The sequence below is a fragment of the Lineus longissimus genome, chromosome 17, assembly GCF_910592395.1.
Source record: "Lineus longissimus chromosome 17, tnLinLong1.2, whole genome shotgun sequence".
Classification (NCBI taxonomy): Eukaryota; Metazoa; Nemertea; class Pilidiophora; order Heteronemertea; family Lineidae; genus Lineus; species Lineus longissimus.
Genome location: NC_088324.1, coordinates 8,815,511 through 8,842,528, shown reverse-complemented (window position 1 = coordinate 8,842,528; position 27,018 = coordinate 8,815,511). Strand labels below are relative to the sequence as shown.

Below are 27,018 nucleotides of genomic sequence, written 5' to 3'. Positions count from 1 at the left end.
ATATAACGCCATAAATACCGTGACATTTTCAGTCTGCCTGCAATAATAGACAACCCTTTAGAGTAAGAGGCACATTCTTGGGCCACAAGGCAACGTCGAGACCACAGCTTAATAATCGATTGGAAAAGCGCTGCGAGTCCAACTCCAAAGACAAGGGCAAAACATTGATATTACCGCAACTAAGTATGACTTTAACGGATATCCCGTTGGAACATTAAGAACATGAGCTCCCGAATGGCTTTAGGAGAGTTTTGCAAACGCGCAGCTCAACCCATAAGTAGAATAGAATGATCACAACGGATGCGACTGGAAAACTAATTCAGGTTCCCACTACTGCTTCATCGTGCCATGACGGTCGATAACTTTGAAAATAAAGCGCATCATAGAATCCACCGTTCCCATGACATCCTATCCCAGGACATTCCAAATTTCAACACCGGGGTATCAATGATTCATGTCGCCATTTAAAAAATGATTCAACAACTTAAATCCATTTAATTTTTCAAGGGTGAATGAAACGCGATGTTTGTGTTGGCGTCGAGGTGAACATCAAATAGGCATGGAACTGAGTAAATATACATGCCAAGTCATTCTTCGCAAATCTCGAAATAGCTATCTCATGAAGTAATGAAACGCTATATTTGGCTGCAATTGACAACAGAAGGGAGAGGGATTATTATAACAATGAGCTCATCGTCAATAAGTCTTAACCCAATAACGATAAGGGGCTTACGACCGCTTAACAATAGATGTGCAATTATAAATAGCAACGTGGGTAAAACTCGCTTTAGATACCTTCTCTGCGATAGGTATTTTGTGGAGGCTGTAGAGAAGTATGATGGGTTTTCTCTGCAGCATGGGCAGCTGACAAATTTGCAAAAAGATTAACTTTTTGTCTTCTATTACAGCCAGAAGTTAAGAAATGATAAGAGTTTCTTTTTTGCGAAATACATGTATGTTCAACTGATATCTTCTGGTGTTCGTGGGAGACGGGACTTGCAGATACTGGGAAGGTACCATCAACAACAACCAGCGCCCTCAGTACATAAGGGGCGTGAGCTTGCTTGCCCGAGGGTTTTTTGTTTCAAAGGAAGTCGCGGGAACACCTGCCACAGAACCTCGGTGGTCGTATCGATGACAACAAGACCAAAGGAGACGAAGCATTGAGAGGTGGAGGTAAATATAAAACCAAGGACGTATTTGGCGAGCATATCGAAAGGAAAACGATAAGTTCGTATTTTTCTTGTGCGGCTTGACGTCAAGAGGAAAACACTGCCGTATTTGTCACACATTCGCATGGCAAATCATCAAAAGGGCACCAACATCCTTTGCGTTGGAGGTCCTTAGACCTAAGCCAACAAGGGTAATTGAACTCCAGAAACTTTCGTGGTAAATGTCTATAAGAATCCAGGCTTATCTTCACATTTACCAAGATAATACGTTGAGACGATGCGTCGGATACTGATGTTTGTCAACAAGCTGACAAAGCGTTTTATAGATAATGTTAGCAAAGTGTAGTGCAACACAATGCAACAGCTGTCTGCTTTCGCCACACACTTGGCGGTAAACATCAGCAAGAGGGATTCTTTGAGAAGGAAAATAAAAGATAGCGGTGTGTGTCAACATTAGCTTGAAAGGTGAGTGCATTTTTGGGGGCTGTGAAAATGTACCTGGCCATGGGTAGCAGCGAAACAACAGGGAACCTCTAAGGTATCAACGCCTCATTAAGCAATGTATTTGATGTCAATGATCCTTAGATGAGATGGGAGACTAGAATTTCACGGACCATTTCCTCCGTCTGATTAGTATCGATTTGGACGTACATGACCCCCGGCTGTAATATCATACTTGAGTGGCTAGAGAAATGGTCTTGCGGATAATAATGCACCTTGCCTTTTCCCTTGGCATGATATTGCGTTGAGGTTTGCCGAAATTGCCTTTTGGGATTCGGGATTGGGCCTTATTTATATCAAGACGTCGGGACAGGTACCCTATTTTCCCTCATATCAGACTGATTTGGTGATGCCTCTGGCGAACTCTCGACCAAATCAGTTCGGACGAAGTCTAGAGTTCTTAATCGAGGAAATGGGAGAATCCATCCCCTAAGCCCTTCCTTAAACATCTCCAAGGATAGAACTCCGAATGAATAAGTAATGGTAGCTGAGTGTGTAATTACTTGACTAAATACAACCACTGGCTGGAAACACTCCGCGGGAATAATCGATCAAATGTCCAGCGAGAGCGCGAAGTGATTTCGACATTATGTTTCCCCTATTAACACCTCAATATATTTGCATTACCATATGCTATTACTGCAAGTAATTGGTTTCTAATGATGTAGCTTATTCACTGTTAGCCTACTAATGAATGTACACGCCGTTGTATGTTTGACTGCGTATGTTCCGTTTGTCGGACAGGAATTTGATGACCGTTTTTCGATCTGTCCGACAAAAGGTACAGCATGATTCCTTGGAGTGCAAGGGATAATCAATATGTGAACTCGGGTACCCACTTCTAAAAGAGTTGTTGGTTATCGACATGAGAATTTCTTTCTATTCATGTAAAACCGGTAATCTGATATTGCTTCCGTTTTCGGACAGATTCGAGCACCTCGCCGGAACATTACGCCTGAACATAAATCAATATAGGCTAAGTTCAAACATACTGAAACCAAAGAGCAAATATTCAAACATACAGTTTTAATTTAATCTGGCTTAACACCCCTGCCTCTATAAAATATCAAGTTATTACTGTCAACTGAAACTACATTCCTGTCCCAAGGGTAGCATACGTATCTCCTGGTGTGTTAATAAAATAAATCTCTTGATTAAACGGATTTTTATTTAAGCATATAACATACAGATTCAAAACACAATTTATGATTCATAAATTGCAATTCACAACACACTAAGCTAATATACATGTACATGTACGGCAATTTTGACGTCAGTGTAAAGTGGTCAAACGTTTAAAAAGGATTGATGATTCGGGTTGCTGAGCAACATATACGTTACCACAGTAACCCAAGATAAAAGGACCACCGAGTCGAAAATGTTCGACAATATAAATTGAAAAATGATTAAACGAGGTCTTGCACTTAAATATAGTAAATCCCTCTTCCGCTATAATGCGCTGAGAAGATGTGATATGCGTAACGATGTCGTAAAATGTAAGGCATAAGTAATTAATTCGTGGCCACTCGAGCTAACGCCCTGTAAAGGTTAAACATAAAGCCTCGGCAGGAAACTTGAGATCCAAATGGTGGTCTTCAGGTGATTATTTAGTTAGGAAACTTGGTCTGGTGTAACGTTTGAGTTAATGATAAAAAAAATGTATAAGGACATTTTGGTGGTACAAATGCTCCTTGTGCAAGCAAAAACCCGTGCCGTTGTGTGAGACAGTGAAGACATGTATTTCAAACTTGCGTAGCTTAATCTGGCCGACCTGGCTGTTGACTGCAGTCCCCTGCAGTCCTCTGAAGTGACTAAAAACTAGCTGTGAATAACTTTTTTCGATAACTTGTGAGCGCATTGCCAGCGATGTGGTTGTTAATGTACGGCATGCGGAATAATTCCATTAAGATTAATTATTCACTCCATCCTCTCCAAGAACCGACCCGAGAATTAGAAGAATTTAATTACAAGATGCTTTTAAATCTTCTAATCCAGGACCATATCGGATTTCCTTTTTCTTTCGGTCCATTATTTTTAAATGAATATAACATATGAGGTTTTGGTATCATTAAATTTTTCGCATCACCGAAGAAAGAAATCGCGTGATTTTGGAAATCAATTAATGCGTGTATTGTGCTTTATATTTAAATCATACCAACGAAGAGGATTTCTAGACCCTTGTGTATCGCAACGAACACATGAGTTCGTCCAGGTCAGTGAGACAGTTCGGACCCCAGTCATTTAACCATCTCTTCCAGCAGTGGTAAACATTAGTGTTGCTTTTGTAATTAACGAATCTGACAAAAAGACATGTAATTTAGCTAAAGCAAGTCCATAATGAGCTGATAACACGAATCAGACACGCAGACGTGACAAACTTCTGGTGTCCTTCGTGGGTCCCTGGAGGGGATATTGCCAAGCCACTTCCAGACTCCAACCATTCTCGTACGAGCAGTATCATGCTCTTCTTAAACGTTTGGCGATCTAAATCTCCAAGAAGTGATCTGGAAGTGATTATAGCTTTTGCTACAATCCTTCAGTCGATTTCAGATTTAGAGAGCATTAAACCGAGCATGTTCTCATTGACCAGGATGCTCGCAGGTGGGCTGGCCTGATAGAATGTTGAGAGAATCAATATGCGTCCATATATCCGTGAATAGGCGCTAATTGACATATTGTATGTTCTAAGAGTGGTAATTGAGATGTAATAGGCAGTCTATCCACACCGATAGTCGCATAGGCGGTACACGCATTGGGAGGGATGAAAGAATCAGTAGAATCATCAGCATTTCTCAATTTGCGAACAAATGAATGAAAAAGTAACTATCCATGCACGTATACATGTAGACTGTTTACTTTAATTGGCGCTTCTGACCATGGGATTACCAAGGGTTACATGCGCTGGTACACGGGTTAAGCAGCAGTCCCATGAGGCAATGCGTCAAATCGAATAGGCGCGCGGACAAACCAACCTTACCAGCCGGTAGGTTATATTTTTTTCAGGATGACTTGACGGTGTTCTCGATCAATTTAGTGTAACGAAGAACACTTTGGAACGTACCCTGAACACTCCCGGCCGCCCCGTCCCTTCCCCGGCCCATTCTCTCAATTTCCCTTGCTTCTTGCAGTAATAGAAAAGGGAAGGACCTCACCTCTGATCATGGTCGTTATCGGTATTTATCAAAGTGATGGAAGTTATTTGGTTCCGTCTCGGGCGGCAGATTTCCTGGTCAATTATTTTAGAAAGGAAAGGTAAAGGAATAGGAACGGCAGCATCAGTAACCACCTTCCCGAGCTCCTTTGTGTCATTTGGCCAACGTCCGTCAGCATCTCTTCAATTCAATGGCTTTTTTAACATCGAAATGCCTCTTTTTTCTTTTAGCCTGACAATAGGCAGGTTTAGCATCCCTTACGAAGGAGAACCATGTTAATCTATGTAATGCTGTCCTTAAGTTTGGGTGATAGGTCAGATGCCGCCTGCCTTTAATATAGACTGCTGCTTTAACCCAGACATGGTATTGGTCAGCCTCTCTGACTGAAACAAAAATACAACATCATCTCCGTCATTCTCCATAGCAGTGTTCTCTTCAAAAAGCATTGGCACTATTTGTATCGCGTAGGGGAACACGGGAGTCGTGGATCACATAAGGATGGCCCCAATGGAATTTAACGTTTCACTCAACCAGAAGTGGAGACAATACAGCTTTGATCGCCCTCATTGCTTATGTAATGTGGCACAGCTTGCTAATCTGTAATGCTAGTGAGTCGTTATTCGCGTGGGAAATGCTAACATTATTACTTGGAGTGACGTGAGAAGGAGTGGGCGGTATACACCTAGTCATGCATTTGCTCTAATTACCCAGTAACCGTGATTATCTCACCGAGAAATCTGCCGCGGCGTTTTGTGAGACACCGCCTTCTAGATATGCTGATTGTTCTATCAGGTAAACGACTCCGCCTTATGCATTACACGATAACAATTGTCTATTGCAAAGAGCAAATTTACAAATCGGCGTAACACATACAATTAGAGGCTAAACTAACATTTGTCATCTTTGCCACAGAATATGATGCAATTCGTGGGCTGTATGAGGATCGGCACAACTGTAAAATAACCTTATTGGTGCAGTTCTCCTTTCCTCGTGAAAGCGTGCCGAACCACAGCAATTCATCTACGTGGTAAAGATGAAACAACATGTACTCAATGCAACAACATGTACGTTTCACAGCATTTTTCTAAATCCGCCTCGCGTCGACCACGGATACGGCAATGCACCTTAACCTATTGAGCTGGGTTGGTTTCAGTGCACGATCGAACATCGATCATCCGACACTGCCCTTTGTAACACTGAAACCATCCAACCTAATAGTGATAGCAACGAAACTAGTAAGACGATGCAGGGTGACATTCATAAGGTTAAACGACTTCGATTATCACTTTTCGCCCAATCATATCTCGCCCACCGCTTTTCTTCCTTTGACCTACATTTGGAAACCACTCCTACAGATTGCAATATAAATATTATCCGCCAATTGAATGGATCAGATTCGAAACGGTTTCTTACCGATACAACGGCTACACTCACTCAAGTTTAGAAACGTGTTTTCCCTTTCGGCAAAGTCAAAAAACCAAATTAAGGCCAAAAAACACCCACAAGCCAAAGTCAAGTGTCGAAAATAATATTTTTAGTCAAAATACCTTTTCTCCTTTAAAACCATTGACGTTGTAGTTTTTCCCTTCCAAAACTATTGGCTATTTCATTCCTAGTACATATTTTGTCACCTCAAAGTGAGACTTGACCTATCAATGACACGGATGTTCGAGAACAGTCGGTCGAATACAGCTATACAGTGCCAATTTCAGGACAAGATAACATAATTTGTATCCATGACTATCCGATAAGACCCGCTATAATAACGGATAATCACAGTAGTTCATCGTGAAGAAATTGGAACAATACACGTGTTACAAAAACGTGTTAATTGGACATGGTGAACAATGTATTTATGCAACAAAAATGTAGCTATTCTGATAACTTGTAACACATGTGTGAAGTCCATCAATTGATTTACTATATATAAACGCTATGGCAGAGGTGTTCCATGATATTTTTTGAGGTTGAACGTCATTGGAAGATCGCCAGCTGCAGAAAAAGATGATTTCGACTGCCATTCTCGACAGAAGAATCCCTGGTAATGGAAATCGTAGAAATTGACGAATTACCAGCGGCGATCCACTCTTTCAGAATCAAAGCTTTTGAGCTATTGAAAAATCTTCTTCGGCAAGGTTATAAAGATTCTAAAAACATCCAAGGGTCTTTCATGTCGCTGAAAAAAATTCTACGTGGTGCATATTTGTGTCGACCGAAGGACATGAGCTTGATTTTGCTACCACCCTTCCATCAAGGATCATTGCCAAACATTTTACTGATGACGAGCGAACAAGTTCTCGGTATTGAAGACATTCTTTTTCATTACTTGAATACGAATAAGACGGATTGGACCAAAACTAGGTAATAAACAGGACATCAAACATGGAAAAACTGTCTGTGTTCTCATCAGTATTCGTTGCTGACGAGATAAGGATGTCCAGAGAATGGGCGATGATGAGAAAAAAACGGCAAAGAAGCTTATGAGGCCTTCTTTGGAGGACTTCCTTCGAGGAATGGCGGCAAACACCCATAGGTTTTTCACAATCTGAAAAACCATTTAATGCATTTCATTCTACTAAAAAAAACCTCTGCGGGGCATATTTGTGTTGGCCAAAAAACATTGAAGGTTTTTCAGAAACTCAAAAACTCTTTATTTCCAAGTGTGTACAAAATGTAGCCTTCGCGAGAATTGATGCTTCCTGATAGTTTTTTTCTACTCTGTAAGGGCCGTGGCTATAACTGTACCACCTCACCTTAACTACACTTATGCGCCACATCAGTTCTAACGTCTACCCCAAGTCCAATTCGTCGAATTCACTTAGTCTGATCTCCACCTCCGCATATCCTTAATGATATGTTTAGACAAAGCAACTTTCTCTAGATAACATGTCGTTCCTTATATAGAGCCCATTTAACATGTTTACGGGACTTTTCGATTGCGCAGCCTTGTGTGTCAAGATGAAGTTCACGGTAATCTTAGAAATAGACGGTGTCAATGTCTCGCTTTTGTTAACAGTGGCGAGGGAAAGCTACTTGCAAAGTGGATAATCTATTATGAAGCACTGCTCCAGGAAGCATTAAAACCTAGCCCTTATCACCATGACTACACCGGGAAAGTAAGACGACTGTAGCCGTATCACTCAATGGATATTCACCGGGAAAGCATTTTCATTAATCAAGTGTTGCAGCTCATTATATTCATCCGGAACTTGTTCACACATCAACCCTGGATAAGTGTTTCTATATAGTACCTTATTTGTGTGATGTTTTAATCTGATGTCAGTTGATCACCTAAGTATCCCAAATGACTACCCTCGTGAAGCAGGCATTTAGTCTTGCACTCGGACCTGGGGATACCATGTGCCATCATAAAGGCAGTTGCCTGGCAGTGACAAAATACCAGCAATGTACTGGGACTTTACTCGGCAAGAGCTGAGTGGGCTAGATTAAGGTACACGAAGTCACCGATTGGTCAGTGCCCCAAACAGTTCGTCGGCACAACTTACTTTTGTAAGATGATGTTTTTCACTAAGTCAAACCAGACCCAATTCCCTGACTCTGCACAACAGGAACACAGTGACAACAAAATAGATCCCCTACCGCGTATGCCCTATTTTCCCTTTAGGAACGTTCCACTGATATCACTAAAACGCTATGGACAATATCCTAAACAGCCATGGACTATCAACATGCTTAACAAAACTGACAAATAAAAAACTCATTTGCTGAAAACTGACCAGATCGACATTTCTTTAAAGTCGTTCTTGATGGATCGATCGTGGCTGATGATTAAGTTACTGATAGACCTCGGTGGCAGATTGCACTGGTCGTAAAACCACCATACAGAAAGACTACTCGTCATGAAATGACATGCGACATGACAAGTTGTTTTCATGGAGATGCTATCATGGATTAATCAGCCGTGCGGTCAGGATCCTGTCAGAAGGGATGTGCTCAATCGAAATAGGTGTACTGGTTCGAAGGATAAGGTTGGAAAGGGTTAGATATGATAAAGAGTTGGGCAATTAGTAGAATCCATTTTTACCTGCTGATGACGGTTTGATGCGGAAACAGTTGTCGGTCATGCAAAGACGCAGTTAGTGATGTAAGAAAATATATCAATCACGATAAAATCTTGTCGAAAACATGAGCATTTGAGATGCGCGAACACGGTAATATAATCACGAGCTGTCAGCAATGATTTTACGAGCAATCAACCAAAGAAATCTACCTTACGTTGAATGTAAATAAGCAATGATATCACGGGCCATAACTAATCAAATAAAACAACCAGCTGCGTAGAAGTTTAAAAAAATGCGGTTATTTCATGACAGCTCGGAGCGCATGCATAAAAAATCACAGAGTTACATAATATGTGACGTCGAGTGTGAACTCGATTTTAATACCCTCGGGTATGCGCACTGAATGATACATGTACATTTACATTAAAAGTGCAACAAAGTCATCCAACGTATAGTGATACATTAAGCAAAAGCTTAAGAACAACAAGCACAAAATACACAGACAAGACATGGAACCATATATTCATATCAAATGTTTTGCCAACAGGTGGAAAGATTGCTAGTGTTGCTGCAGGTCCGAAGTAAAGACTTCTTAATGGAATGATTCACCTGGGGTATACAAAATGAAGATGGACTGATGAACTCCAAACTCGCTCTCTCTACTCGGAGCATTTCTCAGTTATGTAGTTAGTGATGGGGGGCACAGTTAGTTACGAAGTGCAATGTACGTGTCTACATCTTTACCATAACATTTTAAAAGTCTGGTGACCAATCTCAAAGAATATAAATGTAATCCAGTCTGATAAATCGCATTATGGTTTGAGGAATTGAACGCGAGACAGAGAGTCTATATACAAAGACTAAGACCCGTGAGGGCCACGCCTTGGAACATATCAAAAATTAAACACAAAACACTTTATATACAATTTTTAACCACCTTGTGAAAGTACATCAAAATTAAAATAGATATTGAAAAAGATGGGTCTATTACCGTATTTAATAAAAAAAGGCATTAACTAGAACTACTAGGGACTTTCCACTTTGCACCTATGCACGATCAAAAATGAAAAAAATAGACTACAGTATAGATATAAATGTACTTAAGAAAATATATTTATTACAAAAGAATCTTATTTCGTTGTGGAATTTTGTAACAAAATAAATGATCTTGAAAGATTTATGATTTTCGTAATAGAGGCATGTCATAATAGATCACCATCTCATACAAATTATGAAAGAAATGATTCAATTACGAAATATCCATAATTCCGTTTAACGTCTTTCTTTTAAATAATGCAGAGTGACCCATATTCCCCAAGTGCAACTTCTTTGTGATTGGTCCCAGTCACTGATTAATAAATATCGTCATTACCTTGCTGATGAATTTCTACTAAAACAGTTCCTGTTGTGGGAAAAAGTAAGCATGAGCGTGTGAATTTTAGTCTAGTACGTGCATAGTCGTGCCGCCAGGCGGAGATAGGGTCGTTCAAGAATGTCCCTGGCGGCAATTTAAGTAACTATAGTCAGTGTATAGATATCTGGTGTGCATTTGCTACAACATTTATAGGTGTTTTGAAGAATACAGGGCATTAAGGTATCTGTGGCACAGAAGAAATGTAAAGTTGCAGGAGTAAGTAAGAGTAAAGAAAAGTAGTGGTGGCACATATATCGAATTAACAAAAAAAGAAACAGAGTGATCCGACAGACGAGGCATCAGACACGGGGGAACTATTGAGTAGATGTAAAAGATTCTCTTAAGAGATTCAGGGGCAGAAACTTTTCTGCGTCACTTCCAATCCACGTTCTCCACTAGATAAATAGCACAGCAATACATGGTGATGAGGATGAACTCACCAGATCGAGCCACGCGTAATAACTGTGGGGAGGTTCGACCAGGATTTCTGATATTTCACTAGCGGATTTCGGGACAAGCCAAGGATCGCTTAAGGAGACACCCAACACTGCTTATATGCAGATTCTTGATACGGACCTTCATGATAACGAGAAACGCTCGGCTTTATGTGTGCTTCCCTACACAACATGTTTACAAAATCATGATGGTGAAATCATGTAATGATCGATATATCACGCGCTATCAATAATAACCCCTCTGTGAACCATGTTCCTGTTACATACGCTGATATGAAAGGGGTGAAACAACCACGTCAAGTCGATGGCATAATTAGTGTCGCTAACATCATCATCAATTTGTTAATTCAAGATATTGCCCCAAGCACGTTGAGTTACATCTCATAAATTAAAATGCTTCGGAAGTTAATATTGTTTACACGACTGAAGGTACGTCACAACCTAACTGGAGGGAGAGGTGTTTGGAGGTCGGGGCGGATATGGGTGCGAGGGGAGCTCACAGGATAAACTTGGTGCTCTGTTGTCTTAGAATGCACCTTAAAACGGGCGACATTTCCCCTCGAACCCTAGAAAACAACTAGAATGTAAAACTTACTACAGTTTTTTTAAAGATGCGGTGTTTTTTTTATTTGGATAGCCAAGTTTTAAGGCGAAGATTAGTTTTTATCTTCCTTACTTAGGGTACTACTAATATATGACAGACACCAAACTATGCAACATTCTAATCGGTGGTGCCTTGGAGTTAAGATTTTGGTATGTGAACGTATTTGGCTTGCTGCATGTGTACCCAAACAGATAGTAAAGACAGATCATTTACCAAAACCAGCAACGTCTCTGTGAATAACAATCATTCAAAAAATGATATACGTGAGCTACGTGATTCAATTTTGAACGTGCATTAATGAGTCCTACAGTGGGATTAATGAATATGTTTTGGCATGGGATGGTACTGCCATTCTTTAAGTGTTTACTTAAATCGTTCAGGGACTAGTTAGGCATTACCCAAAACTGACACGTCGTTTTCTCGTTAAGTGCCAACACGATGGGGGTATTCACCAGCAACGGGGATGGGATGGCTCTTCCGTCTAGTAACTTAAATGATTACAGTGGTGTTTCGTTTACAAAACACGATCTCTATGCATCCAGTAGAGGTTTTCGTGGGAGATGTTTTTGAAGTATGTGTGGGTTTCGTTCTGACATTAATATGTCGAAGAAAGATACAGCACGGTGCAGGAAAAATATTCGTGCCACTCTTGACCTGTGAAAGGAAGAGTGGATGTGGTAAACTACACACGGACATGAAAGGAGACTTCAAAAAAGTGTGACACATTTGAGCAGTAGATACAACAACAAACTTGAAAGCAACCTACTTAATTGACTAGTGCATTTTGAGCAGTAGTTGCGCATATATTGCTAACAGTACTTAGCAATTTATCCATTGATTCTTATAGTACAGTGATTACTCTAAATTGTCGTTCTTTGTCAAATATTAAACAAAACGATATCCAATAAAAAATGAGAACTAAAGTGCAGTATTGTTATTAACTCCGTAGTATTTTTATGAAATTAGAGATTGTAAAAAAACCCAACAAGCATATTTACCTTCCGCAACTCGAGGCCCGTTTTCTTCCACATAAATCACAAATTACATGAACGTCAAGACTATCCCCACTTCCATTGCAGCTATTATTTCCACTGTTATGGCCTCGTCGTGCAATTACGGGAGGCTTCGTCGGCCGCGTTGGGATGGAGCAAGATTTTGAGCGGAATCTGTGAGCCATCATCATGCTGTGGACGGCACAGTTATGAAGATATCATCTTTTTGATTTAGTTGAGATCACGGTAATCAAACATCATAATGTTGTTGAGAGCACGGTAACCAATGCATCATCATAATGTTGTTGAAAGCCCGGTATCAATGTATTATAATGTTGTTGAGAGCACGGTGTTTCAATACATCATCATCGTGTTGTTGAAAGCATTGGGATCAATGCATAATCCTTATGTTGTTGAGAGCAGTGTAATCGATACATCATCCTAATGTTGTTTGAGAGTATGGTTTTCAACAGATAATCATAATGTTGTTGAAAGCACGGTGATCAATACATCCTCCTAACATTGTTGAGAGCACGGTAATAATACATGTACATCATCCTATTATGCTGTCGACAGCATGGTCCTTCATGCTGTTTAGAGAACGGTAATCATGTTATCCTAACATCCTTCGTGTTGCTTAGAGAATTTCGGTGATCAGTACAACATCATCATGTTTTCCAACGCACAGTGATATAAAAAACTGTCACCGGTTACCGCTTTTGAAAATAGAAAAAACAAGCATAACTCCACTTGAACTAGTAATTGGATAGGAAACGATTTGGATGTCTTGCGCTGTTGAAAGGTGTCAGAATGGAAGAAAATCCTTTTAAATGGAACACGATTGCGTGAAAACTGTGTTTCAACACCTAGAATGGCATGAATCAAATGCGTCATCAACCCCTTCCTTGCAATAAAGTTCAAACAGACACCGTAACCAGGATAACGTGAATAACATTGATTCGCGAAAATATCATTCGCAAAAAAACGATCATGACAAAATCTAATGAAATTGGTCATCCGCCAAAGTAAAATCCGTAAAGATTTTATAAGTGTTTGCAAATAATGCGATGCGCCAAAGAAATAACAGGATATCATGTGAACGATTATGTATAACTGACCTCCTCTCATGTTATGCTTTCACCATTCATGTCAAAATGTCAAAGAATGTTTTGAAAGATTGTCGATAGAAATCACATGCCATCATTGATCCAGTATCGAAAGCTGCTTCACTGTGATTGATAACTGTACATTGTATTTCCAAATCAATTATATTAGAAACCATCGTCAGGTGCATTTGTAGCAATCTTTAACAGAATCTAGTTCAATAACAGTAATTCTAACAAACAGCGATTAGAATGTGTCACGTATTATACACAGTGCCTCATTTTGGAGGCAGTGGCTTTTAATTTTTTCAATCGAGATATTGACGGTGCGATTGATTTGCTGTGCTCGACAGAATGGAGCCACGTGATGTTATGTGCGGAACAACACTTACGACAAATGCGAACTGGTCGTTTGCACGATGTGAACCCCATAAATTCTTATAAAAGTACGAATAGTGCTGTTAATCAAAACGATCACCAAAGCGCACCGAAGCAAATCCAACACAGCCACATTTATATCTTTTTTGTTGAAAAATAAAATACCCCGTTGAACCAGCTTAGCAAACTAACTGTGATGAAAGTAAAGCGTTTCCATTTCAAACCTTGCAACGCATATGAAGTAGTTTGCAGACGAACTGTTCCATAAAACTAGGAACATACATTTAGTTTCACTCCGTGTGCTCTCCGCTTAACCGAGTCGAACAGCAACACGTGTCTTATACGATACTTTCTTTGCCTAAGCAACTATATGACGATGCCAATTTGAAACAAAACGATACGAATTCGTACATTAATGTTTACGGCAAACTGCGCTTGGAGAACATTTTTATTAAGGGAATAAGTTACACTTGTACTCATTATCAACAGTTTGTTTTTGACAAGTGCAAATTGTTTGGAGTTGACAACATGATGACATTCATAACCAGGCAATTAAAAATATGTCGCGCCCAAGTTGTGTGCTGCTCCATTGCGTGCATATACACTCCTAAAAATAAAGGTTTTTGAGCTTTTGAAAAACCCTCAAAGGTTTTCGGCCAAAACCGTAGCGGGCGTTTCAGTAAAGAGATTCCGAAAAAGCTCGGACGTTTTTTCACTTTGCCGAAGAACCCCTACGGAGTGCATAATTGTGTTGGTAAAAAATACGTTTAATTGTAAATGGCATTATATCCTATTATGCAAATCTCACTTCTACAATTTCACGGAACACTACTCCAGTTCCTGTCTCGTTGCAGACCAGTTTAATCTAATAAGTCTCGTGTATGTGGTGTGAATGACATTCTGAGACTGCTTCTGACGAAAATTGGACGGGTGCATCTTTTATGGCAAGATTTAAAGAGGCCTTATCAAATTAACCAGTAGAGAAAAAAAGAAAATAGTGAGAATTAGTCGTGAAAATAGATCCGAAAGACAACATCCTTCATTTAATAGAGAATTGGTAAGAAAAATTAAAATGATTTGATTAACTGTATAAGAAAATGTTATGTGGGACAAACGTTTGATTCCGTTACAAGTTGTAACTTTGTAGAAGTGTTGAAAATGAGTTTTTTCTCAGCTTCTCAGATTTATCGGGCTTTGATCGAATTAATTTGTTGACTAAAGGCAGTGGACAAGGATTAAACGTTCTGCTACGTATCAGGGCTGGGCTTGGGACAGGATTGCTTAGGGGGATGGGGCGTAAGGACCACCAGTCAAGAAATCAGATGAACAAGGCAACTTTATTTCACACCCACCTGTTAGCAAGAAATGGTGGCAATGATAGCTCCAGGTCGGGGAACAACTTCAACGATCTGGAGAGAGAACAACACGTTGCCATCTTCCGACTAAAATGACGCTGCCGCCTCAACAAGCATATAAGAAAAACTGGGTCTGTGTGAATCTGCCATCTGTGAATGTGAAACTGATACTCAGTTGCCTTAGTTATTTGCCTATCAGTAGAATGACACCAAGGGCAAGCCAAGGTAACTACATATAGTTGATGGCGGTTGTCACTGGGACACTTTTGATATGATCGATTGGGATTTAGGGCATCCGCTAAGGCATGAATTCAAGGACAAACGGCCTCACAGGAGGACTATAACAACATGTTGATATCGCCCCGTGAACTTTCCGTGAACTGCTCCTTTCGATGGCGATATCGCGAATACGATATAAATGAGATCGCTTAGCCTTTCCGGTATCGTAACTAAGGACGCGTGATCCTAAGCCATCAAGATCTTGTACAACGCATATGACTTAATATTATTATTCACGAGACGAGTGATATTCATGACGAATATCGCTGCGCTCATGAGATGCATGAATGAGAGGAGGAATGTCGTGATGAAGAAATATTTATTTGAGAACTGACCGGCCGCAGAATGTCGGGTAAGAATAATGCGCTCCAGAGAAGATTCTCAACGCACAGCTCGAGGGCGTTGGGTGAGTAGCTCGGAGGTTGGGGGTTGAAAACAACACTCGACCACTTCCCGAAGTTGCATCATTCATTGTTTTTTTCCGATTTTGAATTTCAAGTTGCTAAGTAGCGTCATGAGAGTTGTTCTACAATCGTTTCTACTCAATCTGTCTCATGTGAAAAGAGTTTTACACATCAATAAAACGTTTAGCCCATGAAAACATCTTATAACAACTAATTTCAACCATTTTCACGATTTCAGCATCCACAGTGCATTTCATGTGACGCGGTACATACATAAACGATGTTTCCCTATGACGATCTTTTGTGCAAAATGAATTTCGCAAACCAATTAACCTTTAGCAGAGAGGATGCCATTATTACCTCAGCTTCCAAACATTTACGATTTCAGCATCCATCATCAGCATCATTAAGTTAAAGTTGCATGGTGTCAAGATGAAAATGATCATTTTGACTCAATGGTACCCTTGTGACGAGTCGTAATTTACTTCTTCACACTTCAAGATGCTAATGCATTCAATCATACAGGCTTTTTCAGAAGTAAATATCAACATCCTATATGGGCCACTGTAAACTACAGGACAGATTTCTTATAACTTTGTTTTTCTTCAATTTAATTTTGGACCCAAGAGGATTTCCACATTTTATGTATTCATTTACACTGGCTCATTGAATCCCAGTAACGTGAGCGCTGAATACATGCAGCACCCTTTGGGGTGGGTCTCGAATCTTGAACGAATAGGCCAATAGCTTTGCGTGATGCTAGTTTTGCTCATTTTCACACTATTTTTGGTGTAAAAAATACGCCATGTCCTTTCTGCAACCCCCTGTACAACTTGCATCGCAAAGCCCGCAATTGAGGATTAATCTTGATAACCCAGCGAGGTTTTTAATGAATATTGCAGTATGAACTCCGATACCACTAGCTGTTCATCACACATCGGCGATAACGAGCAACCAAGGCTTGAATGGGAGATATCAAGACGGAAAGCTGTTTTTTCTCGTGCCGGAATGGGCTACACGAGAGTTCTGTTGAAGGTAATCGTAATTGGATGGCGAGTAGTGGAAGCAACAATAGAATTAATGCTCATGATATTGGGTCTAGCCACCGTCCCCCGCGATTAGTCCCTCTATTTTTACATCCATTAGTGTCTATAGCCATGCACAGACAAATCCGCATTTCGGAGTACATGTATATATAAAATATCAATTTTAGTCCAAGGTGCAGGCAAAATTCCCTTTCAGATTACAAATATGATATATTAGTTGGGGCCATGGATAAGTAAGAAAAGTATTTTGCAAAAGAGTAGATTGACTAAACTGTTCAATCAGCTTGTCAATTCGCACAAAAACTAATTGGTCTAATTAAATATCAATAGAAATTCCTTACGTTACAGCATGTCGCAATTTTCTGAGTGATTGGTTAACCTTCTTTTAAGAGACCACTGTAACAGTTAAATGATGCTGACGGTACACTTAATGTATCAACTTGCACATGTCCCACCAGTAAGATGACTCAAGAGCCACTGCTATAAAATATGTCCTCTTTATGGAAAATATTCTATACCACCCAACGCATGGCTGCAGTACAGCAAGGAAATCCTCCTCCCCTGCGAGCCTGAACGAGAAAAACAGCTTTTCATGCAGATATATTGCCCTAATTCTACAATATATCTTTAAGTATCAACTGGACATGTTTTAGGAAATGGCGATTTTGAACTGTGTTCACGTGGTTTGTCTTGAATATCACAATAATCGTAACAAATCTCAAACTAATGATGATTATTTCAAAGTATGCTTGACTATAACGCGTAACGGTTCATTTTATCGGGTATTGTAGTGAAAACATTAAGTTTAATATTTCACAATATTTGAATTGTACCTGTATGAACAGTGCTTAGAGCAAATATCGATGCACAGATTGTGGAATGACTAAAGTATGTATAGAATGTACACATGACATGAAGGTTCAAGTATGTAAAGTACAAGTACATGTTAGTTTCCATGCAAACCAATACTCCTCAGCAGTTCGGCAGATTACTTAATTTCTCTCAGCTTTCCAATAAAAGTTTTTTTATTTAAAAAATGAGCAATTTACAAGAATATGTATAGGAAGATGAAGGCCGACTCATTGAGGTACATTTGATACGTGGAGGTATGATAGCGAAAATCCCGAGTATTGAGTTCTTTGAGGAAGTTTAAAGTACGTTAAGCCAGGTAAGTGTTGTGAGGCAACTCCAAACAGTTTGCATGTAAGTTTTGATAACAACAATTCCATTGCAGCATGAGCGAAAACTCGTCATCAACAAAGTTAAGATGGTTATACTCCAACCGGTTTTGTACTGAGTAAGCAATAGCACAGTTCGTAATCTCAATTCTGTGTGGAGTGTATGTTTTCGTGACTTTTATGTTTTGTATTTTACATTTTACGAGAATTTATGTATTTTTATTCAAGAATATCACGCGATTGATAGAGAATTGCTATATTTTGATTTGATGTCTTATGCTTCGATTCACACATATGTAATAATTTCAACGCAAAACAACGCATCTAGTGTGTCACACCTAAGGACAGAATTTTTGCGCGTCACCCGAAAAATACAAGACATCCAAATCGTGCCAAGGTTACCAATGGACAGAATTTTTTCGCGTCATACGAAAAATACAAGACATTCAAATCGTACCAGGGTTACCAATGGACAGAATTTTTGCGCATCACCCGAAAAATACAAGACATCCAAATCGTACCAGGGTTACCAATGGACAGAATTTTTACACGTCACCCGAAAAATACAAGACATCCAAATCGTGCCAAGATAGAATTTAAACTGAACGTATCCCACACAATCTCCTATGTAATAGGTTCAAACGAATTCCGGATCCAGACGAAATTTGCAAAATGGGAACCACAAATACTAACCACCTGAATGTGAGGATTAGAACAAAGCATAAGGCACAGTGTTGTAATATCCAATCAAAATATTGCTCGTTTATATCAAATGATATCCAATGATGGACGTGTTAATGCTACACTGGTACGAAACCGACAAGTCATCATTTATACTGCACATGGCTTCGACTGCTGGATGGCGCGGCGGGAGGTACCTTGGCAACGGCGTCAATAGCAATAAGTGTACAAGCGACCACTGGCGGAACAGAGTGGAATCGTGGCCACAATGAATTAGATTTAGTCACAGCGACGTTCCGTGAACTTGAGTAAAACTACCAACTGTTCGTCTGCAGTTCTGCAAGTTCTGCAAGTTCTGAAAAACTCCTTCATGCCTTTAGAGTCACGACACACATGCGAATCAGTGCAAACACAGCAAAGGAACGAGTGTGATCAGTGTGAACCTGTACTTATGGTTAGTGATGAGTCAAATATACCCACTGGAATATTCTGCGAACACTATCCTAAACCTGCGGCGAAAAAAAATCAGCCAATGCACCTGTTTATCACCTTTTCCTTTCGCGTTTGTCACCGGAACAACACACTGTAGTGATCGTGAGCCAGGACTGTGATAGATTCGTTCTCTATCACTGCCGCGGTGCAAACGGATTGACACTAACAAAATATCCCGTAAAATAGTGCTTTGCAATCTCTGAATATGAATATGAATGATTGCACACCACTACAATATATTGTCATTAGCAATGTCAGTTAAAAATATCAAGTCCAACAATGGCATTTGGTTACAGTATTCAAGGGATGGACAAAGTGGCCTCTAAGTGCATTTGTTTACAAATATGGAGTTGAAAAGTTCATTGAAACTGCCTGGAAGGTGATAAGGGAAGGTCCGATGTATCCCCCTCCCCGCGTAATCAAGTAATATGATGCCTTGGTCGGTACACACAGCAAGGGAACAAACGAGTGTTGGATTCGTCAAGGACGCGGCAATGTCAATTTCAGCAAAATTAGTTGAAAACAACACGATAGTTCAGGTGAGGCAAAGTGATGTATCAATCCAATAAGCATGCAGAAAATGTCGTGTTAGGCAAGTATTTTGTAAAGTATACCGAACTCGACTTTATCTTTGTTCTGCAATCAGTAATTAAAGGCTCACATTTTGATCATAAGCAACTGATGGGGTATGGGTTCTTTTTTTCAGTTGATATACTTTGTAAACGACGGTGCAATTGAAGTCAAGATAAACTTGAGTTTTACCTTTTCGCGAAGAATCTTCCTGAGAGCCGCCTGATCCTGGACATTCTCCTGATGACCCGGGGTATGCTTTGCCTCGAGGGCCGGAAAGACCGCCTCTTGAGCCTGTCCTTCAGCCCGGCGGGCTCACCCACTCCAGAACCAAGAGCGTCTCCCTTCTCCGGGGATCCAGCTACTGGGTCTCTTTTCCTCAGAGTACCCCTGGCCGTACGAGGCTTGTTCGGGGGATATTGCCTAGAACGGCCGAAAATACACAGTATACACATATCGTCTCGAACAAAACTGTTCTTTAAGCAGTTATTTGAATATTGGTAAAGTAATCGACGAAGTCACGGGTTAATATGTCATTTGTAATTAATACTTGCATATTGCGATTTCGCAGCGCCAACGTAAAAGCTGAATCTCCCTGGCCTCAGTAAAATTCCTTCCTTTTTCTAAAAAGGCATCAATTCGACTGTAATATCAACATCAAATCTGCCTTGTTAAACGACAAATTCAGAACATATTCCTATCTCTCACAGTTACATGTCCTTCCTTTGAGGTGTAGTCCTTTTAGAAAGCAATGGTTGGCCAACATGAGACGTGAAATCGAAATAAAGTCGAGGTGATGTATTTATATGATCCATTAGAGGCATGTATCAACTACTTAACAGTTGAAAAAAGGCATTCGTATAAATGGATCATTAAAATGAAAAGTTTTTATTTCTCAATACGTTGCTTATATGCTGTGATATTGTGATAAATATTCCCTACACGACAACATGCTATAAAATTCGTCCCTTCTCGTTCATGGACTTAGCGCCTATGAGAGAATGTGAGGGAATTCCAATATTCCAATACAACATGATTGAGTGTTTGGCAAATAAATGCCGCCACAACAAACACTTAGGTCACATATCGTACTGTTAGCTTACCACTTTTTGACCATTACACTAATATCCACAACGAGGACGTCCAGAAGCCATCGAAAAAGCACTGGGTATTTCGGCGCTAAGCATTGGGCGAAAAAAAATTAAAATAATTATTTTGGGTCGCTTAATGTCCAACGAATGTGTGATCTAGAGCATTAGTCAATGTTCGTTTAGATATCTACGAAAAAAGCTCGCATACTCAGCCTTAAGATATTAGGATAGTAGGCTATGTTGTCACAGTGCAGTTCCTCAAGTATATGCCGCCTGCAAGCTATACTAGTACTCTCTCTGAATTTTAAATTTCACCTTTTGGAACATTCTATGATGGCACCAAAAAGGATACCTCTAATACATTTTACTTGTACAAACTGTCTACATCCCTTGATAAACTTCAAAGATATTCCGACGAATTGAATACAAATTGTCCACTGCCTTGCGAATGCTGATCAAAAATAAGAAACGTAAATCCTACACGAATGTCGTACCTATTTCACGACCTGAAAAATATCAGTGCGCAGTCTTTAATTGGTTCCTGAACCGATGTGACGGCAACCACCTGTTTAGAAAGGTGTTACATAGACTTCCTCTCACTAGAACAATGGACGTTAGAATTACAAAGGCCTTTCTGGATAACCGTAACTTTTCAATTCACCAGGTTCGTTGTGGCAATGGTATATTCCTAGCTGATTCCAAATGACAAAATGGAGTCAAAATCCTCTTCCCCTCTCGAAGAAGTTGACTAGGAATAAGGCCACAGCCCTACTTAGTGAAAGCGAAAATGATTCCGATAACTTTCAGGTATGATCACAAGCTGAATTTCCAAATTAATCCGTAGTTCCTTATGAGAAATACGAGGAAGCATGGGATTCAGATTAAGCCCAAGCTTTCACATTAGGGATACACTTTGAATTAAAACCTCATTTGGTCGATTGATCAATCAAACTTAATGTCTCTTAGCTGATTCTAAACATGAGAAACTGGCACGAACACCCTCTCCCCTTTGAACACGAATAAAAGGAACAAACCTTCTCGTCGAAAAATCTTAATCATTCCCGGAACGATGTCTTTCGCGAGTGATCACTAGCTAAACCTCCTTGGACTAGGCGAGCTAAGAAGCAATGTAAACATATTGGGCTTATGCAGCTACAGAGAGTGTTCTTGACAGGTTCCGTGTTAAACCCGGCGGACCTTATTTACCCAGCGGGTGGGATTTGGTTAACCCTTGAGAAGCTATAGGCATGGATGGGGAGTAATCTGATAAACCACACTACGACTATTCATTGACAGAACACACTTTTACAAAACAACCGTCTATCTAAAGTAATTACGAGCTAGGAACACGGGTATCCCTTCTCGGATTTGCTAAGACCAAGATCACAAGAGAGTTATGCGTTTTGTCTCATATCGGTTAAGACTATGAACACATCATAAGATGAGTTCTGTATCATATTAGATAAGACTATGAACACAGCATGAAAAGTACTCTGTCTCGTAACCAAGATTTTGAACACACCATATGATGTGTTCTGTGTCATATTAGATGACACTATGAACACAACATATAATGTGTTCTAAGACTGTGAACACAACATGGTAGGTGTTCTACCGACACGAGGTTGCGATGGACTCTCAACACGACAGGAACTTTCAGTCAAGGTAGAAATGATATGGTTCTTCGTTCGAACTACATGTATATCGAAAATGAAAAATTAAATTCTAATGTGTTGTTTTCTGAAAGCACCTCACCATTCATTAGAAAGTGACTAAAGTAGCAAAATCAAGGATGTACCAGGGTTTAACATCTAGTCGACTCAGCAGCTGGTATCTGTTTCCAGGTAGCCTACTCCATCTGTAGACTCAATGGTAAACCAGATGGCATTTACAGAGTCAAGATACATCTACATTACGTTGTAACTACCATAGATGGAGATGCAGTCGATCCGTTTAAACTATTACCAAGGGATGCAGTCACTCGAGATCGATAATGATCATCATATGGTTTCACTTCAAACAAATTCTGAAAGATGGCAATGCTGGTGCTTCTGGCGTGGTGGCTACAACTCTTTTGAAGAAACTGTCGGAGGATCAGTGGACCTAGTGACCGATTCTGAACCGACCAACTGCGCTCAATCATTCGATTCGATTTCTGGCTGTCTCCAGCGACATTAAACCTCCTCCTCATCTCGTAAGACGTCACTTTACCCTCTTATCTGCATTACTGAGCGTGTCTGCTGGCCGTTTGTAATAATTCGCGAATGTCTCGAGACGCGTAGGCTATTCGCCTTGCCACAAGGGCGAAATTTAGGGTTGAGAAAGATTGATTAAGACGTCAATATGTTATGTGGTTTATCATTATGCTTGTTGACTTGTGTCATCTGTGCTCTCCTCGGTCCCTGCATCGACCCCAAACTCTGTTTTTCCTGCATATGACGTTACGCAAATAACATTTCGCGTAAACACTGTCATTGGATGTCCTTACGGAGGACAGCACTAATAAATCTTCGGTTGCACAATTGTCACGCAAAAGGCATTTGCCGACGGGGCAGATTGGCCATCCAAAACTCGTCCACGTAACGATGTTCTACAGTTCCTGCTTCACCACCATTCACACCCATCTTATATCCGAAAAAAGGCTTTTGGTGATTACTGCGACCATTACGGTCCCAGAGCGGTCATTTGGAAGTGGAAATCGTCGGAAATAGCACCTTTGGCCGCAACAGCGGTCTGCGGCAGACAGTTCTCCATCTTTTCTGATCAGGAGGGATTTTTCTTTACAGCCTGATTATTATACCCCCGTGGGCAATTTCGGAAAAAAACTCAGTGGGATGGAATTTTTAGGTGATCGAAATCGATTTCTGGAGACCACATAAAATGAGCGCGAAGCAGGCGGGGGCAAATCCGCCAATCACGTCTCGCGTTTAGAAAACTGTTTACAAGATTGGTTTAAAAACACCGCTTTTTGTTCCAAGGCTTCTTACGTTTTGCAAATTTGATTCTTGTCTGCCATTGAGACGTGGCTGCTGCTATTAAGGAAGCGCGTATCGATTACGAGAACAAGACAAGCGAAATTTGAGAATTATCCGTGGAGTCATGAAAAGTACTCGAGACGTCAATAACACGTGGATGGGAAATTGCCGCGGAAGCTTTCTACCGACTCTTCTTTCCAAAGAAAACGCAACTTCATGATCAAAGACATCTTTTGGCATTGCGGGATGGACGTCTCCCACCTCATTTTCATCTAGCCTGTAGTCAAATGCAAACCAGGTCAATGGATCTCTGACTGACTGACCATGGAAGCCGAAACTCATGCCGACTTGCTGGCGGTGAAAATCAATCCTAAACTATCATCGTGAAGGATGGATAGTAGTCACAACGACGGTAGATCGACAAGCCGAAACTGCGTGGCAATAAGTATTTGAAAAGAGTGTATCATCGCCTTCCGAATTCAGAAATTGGGAGGTAGGCCTACTGCCACAGAGAATTCAGTTAGTGAAGGACTTCATAATTATGAATCCCAAGTACCTAAGAAAGCTTCCTATCAAGATGAGGAAATACAACGACCTTCAGTCGATGAAACATGTCATTCCAGCCGAGTGTCGCCCGTTCTTTGACAGTTTGCCACATGAGCGAACTATGATAAGGCCAAAATGTAGTGAAAGATACCACAATAACTTTGAAGTGGATGTAAAACCCGCTCTCTGACCTGCCTAAATATTTCGTCAAAAGTAGAAAACATGACTTAGGAAATTATTTGATGAAGGTGACGATATCTGTTGGTTGTAACTCAACTACTGGTATGCCGATATGATCAGATTTAAAAGAAACTGAACCTGCTGCGTCAAGCTGATTATTCAAAACCTACTTCAAACTGCTGTCATTGGCTTCATTTGTAATTGCACAGGCTCAGCATTCACCAACTGCCATGTTACATTTTTGCTTCCTTCCACTCCATGGATTTGTGTTCAGTGTTTTTGCGAGTGTCATTATTGAGATGTTGGGGAACTTCAAAGACACACCTGGGTCTTCGGTAAGTCAGCTAAACTGCCGCAAGCAAGGCGCGGTTCTTTGAGTCAAGGATTCTGCGGGTTTCCCGTCGTTAATTTGCCCGGAAAATGATTTTCTTTCCGTAATAAGAGGGCTGATTGCGCGGTTTCAAATGCCATTTGAAGAGCATAGACGAAAAAAATCGACCTTATATTGCAGAAAGTCGAGATTCCTCTGCTGAACCAACAATTGCAAAGTCAATTTTCTTGAAGTAGTAATAACTAAGTTAGAAAATACACTACGCGATCGAAACTGACACTTCATGTGTCCTCCAGAATCACAGTCTAACTAAGTACTTGAGTTTTTTCTTAATCAGCAAGGGCCAACGCCTTGGCATCACTTGTCTGCACAGTAAAAATTGAACTAATTGGACATTCCCTTTCGGTTTCATCAATTCAATGATATTGAAAATCCCAATAGCAATAGAGCAGGAATGGTGATTTATAGGACTCTACTAACCGTACATCATTCTTTATTGCGCGAATGAAGCAATAACCATACACTATATATCACGCTTAAAACATCTTGGACATAAATTCAATTATTAGCATGGCGTTAAGCACACTCAAAGGCATTCCCCATCAACTTGGGGAGTGTCACCATGAGGCCAGGTTAAATCGAGTTGACAACCATATGATATCGTGTATCACAGTCTTTCAAATCTGACCTCCGCGGAACCTCATATAAACGAGTATGTCTCAACGCTCATTCTGATTTATCTAGCCGTGACTGATCACTATTTCCAAGCACCATGGACCCAAATAGCCTCGTAACGAGCCAGTCAAATTGATGGATTGCGCTGATATAGGGCGATCAGACTCTCTGGCCGTCAGAGAATCTCTAAACGATATATGGGATCATCTTAAAGGACGTTTTACTTTGGACGAAGAAAACGAACACGCCTCCTCTATAACGCATGATACTATAACGCCAAAATATATCAGATATAGTTTATATATAATTATAGTGTCTCTCAATCTATTGTGCCTTTGGTTCGAGCATGTTAAGGTCTATCGTCACCTGAAATCTGGACTAAACAGTCTTCTATATCCCAGATCAATCCCGATATATACAAGGAAGAAAAAACTATACTTATGACGGAATATTTATCGGGATGCAACTATGATTATATAAATATATACATTAAAGACAAGACCCAATTTTTATGACATTTTCGTCATCAAGATATAGGACAGAGTCCTTCCACGCGCTAATCGCTCCCAGAATCATTCTCTATTCGAACAAAAAAAGTATCGAAGAATGAGACGAAATCAAAACACTGAAGACAATTGTTTGTACACGTTACAGATATGCAAATCGATTGACCTTTGACGCCGACATGGGAGGACGCCATTTTTTTGTCAACCTATTTTCATGGAGGTAATGCGCTACCCCACATTTATATCTGTGTAACAGAGGGCAAAGGAATACCCACACATTCTAAAAGTCTTTAAAAAGCTTCTAATTTACTCTACCTGACTCTTTGAAATGGAACTCTACTTACCTAGAACGAGATAGAAAGGTAGACATTAACATATACAAATAATAAAGTACATTATTCATAACTGACCACGTTCGACAGAAACACGTAAAACAGTCAAGTTGCACAATACGAATCACAGTTAACAAATAAACAAAAATAAATCAAAAACATTAGGGAAATCATTTCGTTGACATATCTACAAAGTTAATGAAGGTTTTGATACAATAATATTCGTCGTTAAACCTCTCCTAAACTCATCATAAAATCGATCAAACTTCTTAATTAAATTTGAAAAGTTAACATAATCATATTACAAGTGGTTAAAGAGGCAATTACGGCCGCTTCACAGCACTTAATTAACAACAAAAAGTTGCCTTAGATTTTATAACGAGATTACTAATCAACTTTGCAAAGAATCGATACTTTTAAAAAAAAACGGAGCTTGCTGAAATTAGCTATTTTAGCAGACGACTACATACTTCATACGTTATATGTTAGGAAATGAGCCCCGTGACGTTATTATCGTACGACAGATATTTTGTAGAGCTAATAAAACCGGGTCTAAGATGCCTGTCACGACAGGCTGGTGTAAC

At 40.1% G+C, this 27,018-nt stretch overlaps 1 protein-coding gene across 12 annotated transcripts in view; it reads right to left on the bottom strand.

The window, feature by feature from the left end:
- LOC135501153 (GTPase-activating Rap/Ran-GAP domain-like protein 3) overlaps nucleotides 1-27,018 on the bottom strand; it is a 185,742-nt gene that overhangs the window by 39,450 nt on the left and 119,274 nt on the right. For 4 of the 12 annotated variants that reach the window (XM_064793016.1, XM_064793019.1, XM_064793017.1 and 1 more), the window contains exon 2: nucleotides 10,220-10,249. The exons of 5 other annotated variants lie outside the window; for them this stretch is intronic. In XM_064793016.1, coding sequence (XP_064649086.1) covers nucleotides 10,220-10,249 — 30 coding nt within the window. Of the gene's footprint in view, nucleotides 1-10,219; nucleotides 10,250-12,318; nucleotides 13,041-19,990; nucleotides 20,078-27,018 lie in introns of those variants that run through there. 3 more of the 12 variants (XM_064793024.1, XM_064793028.1, XM_064793025.1) reach the window with 3 other exon arrangements.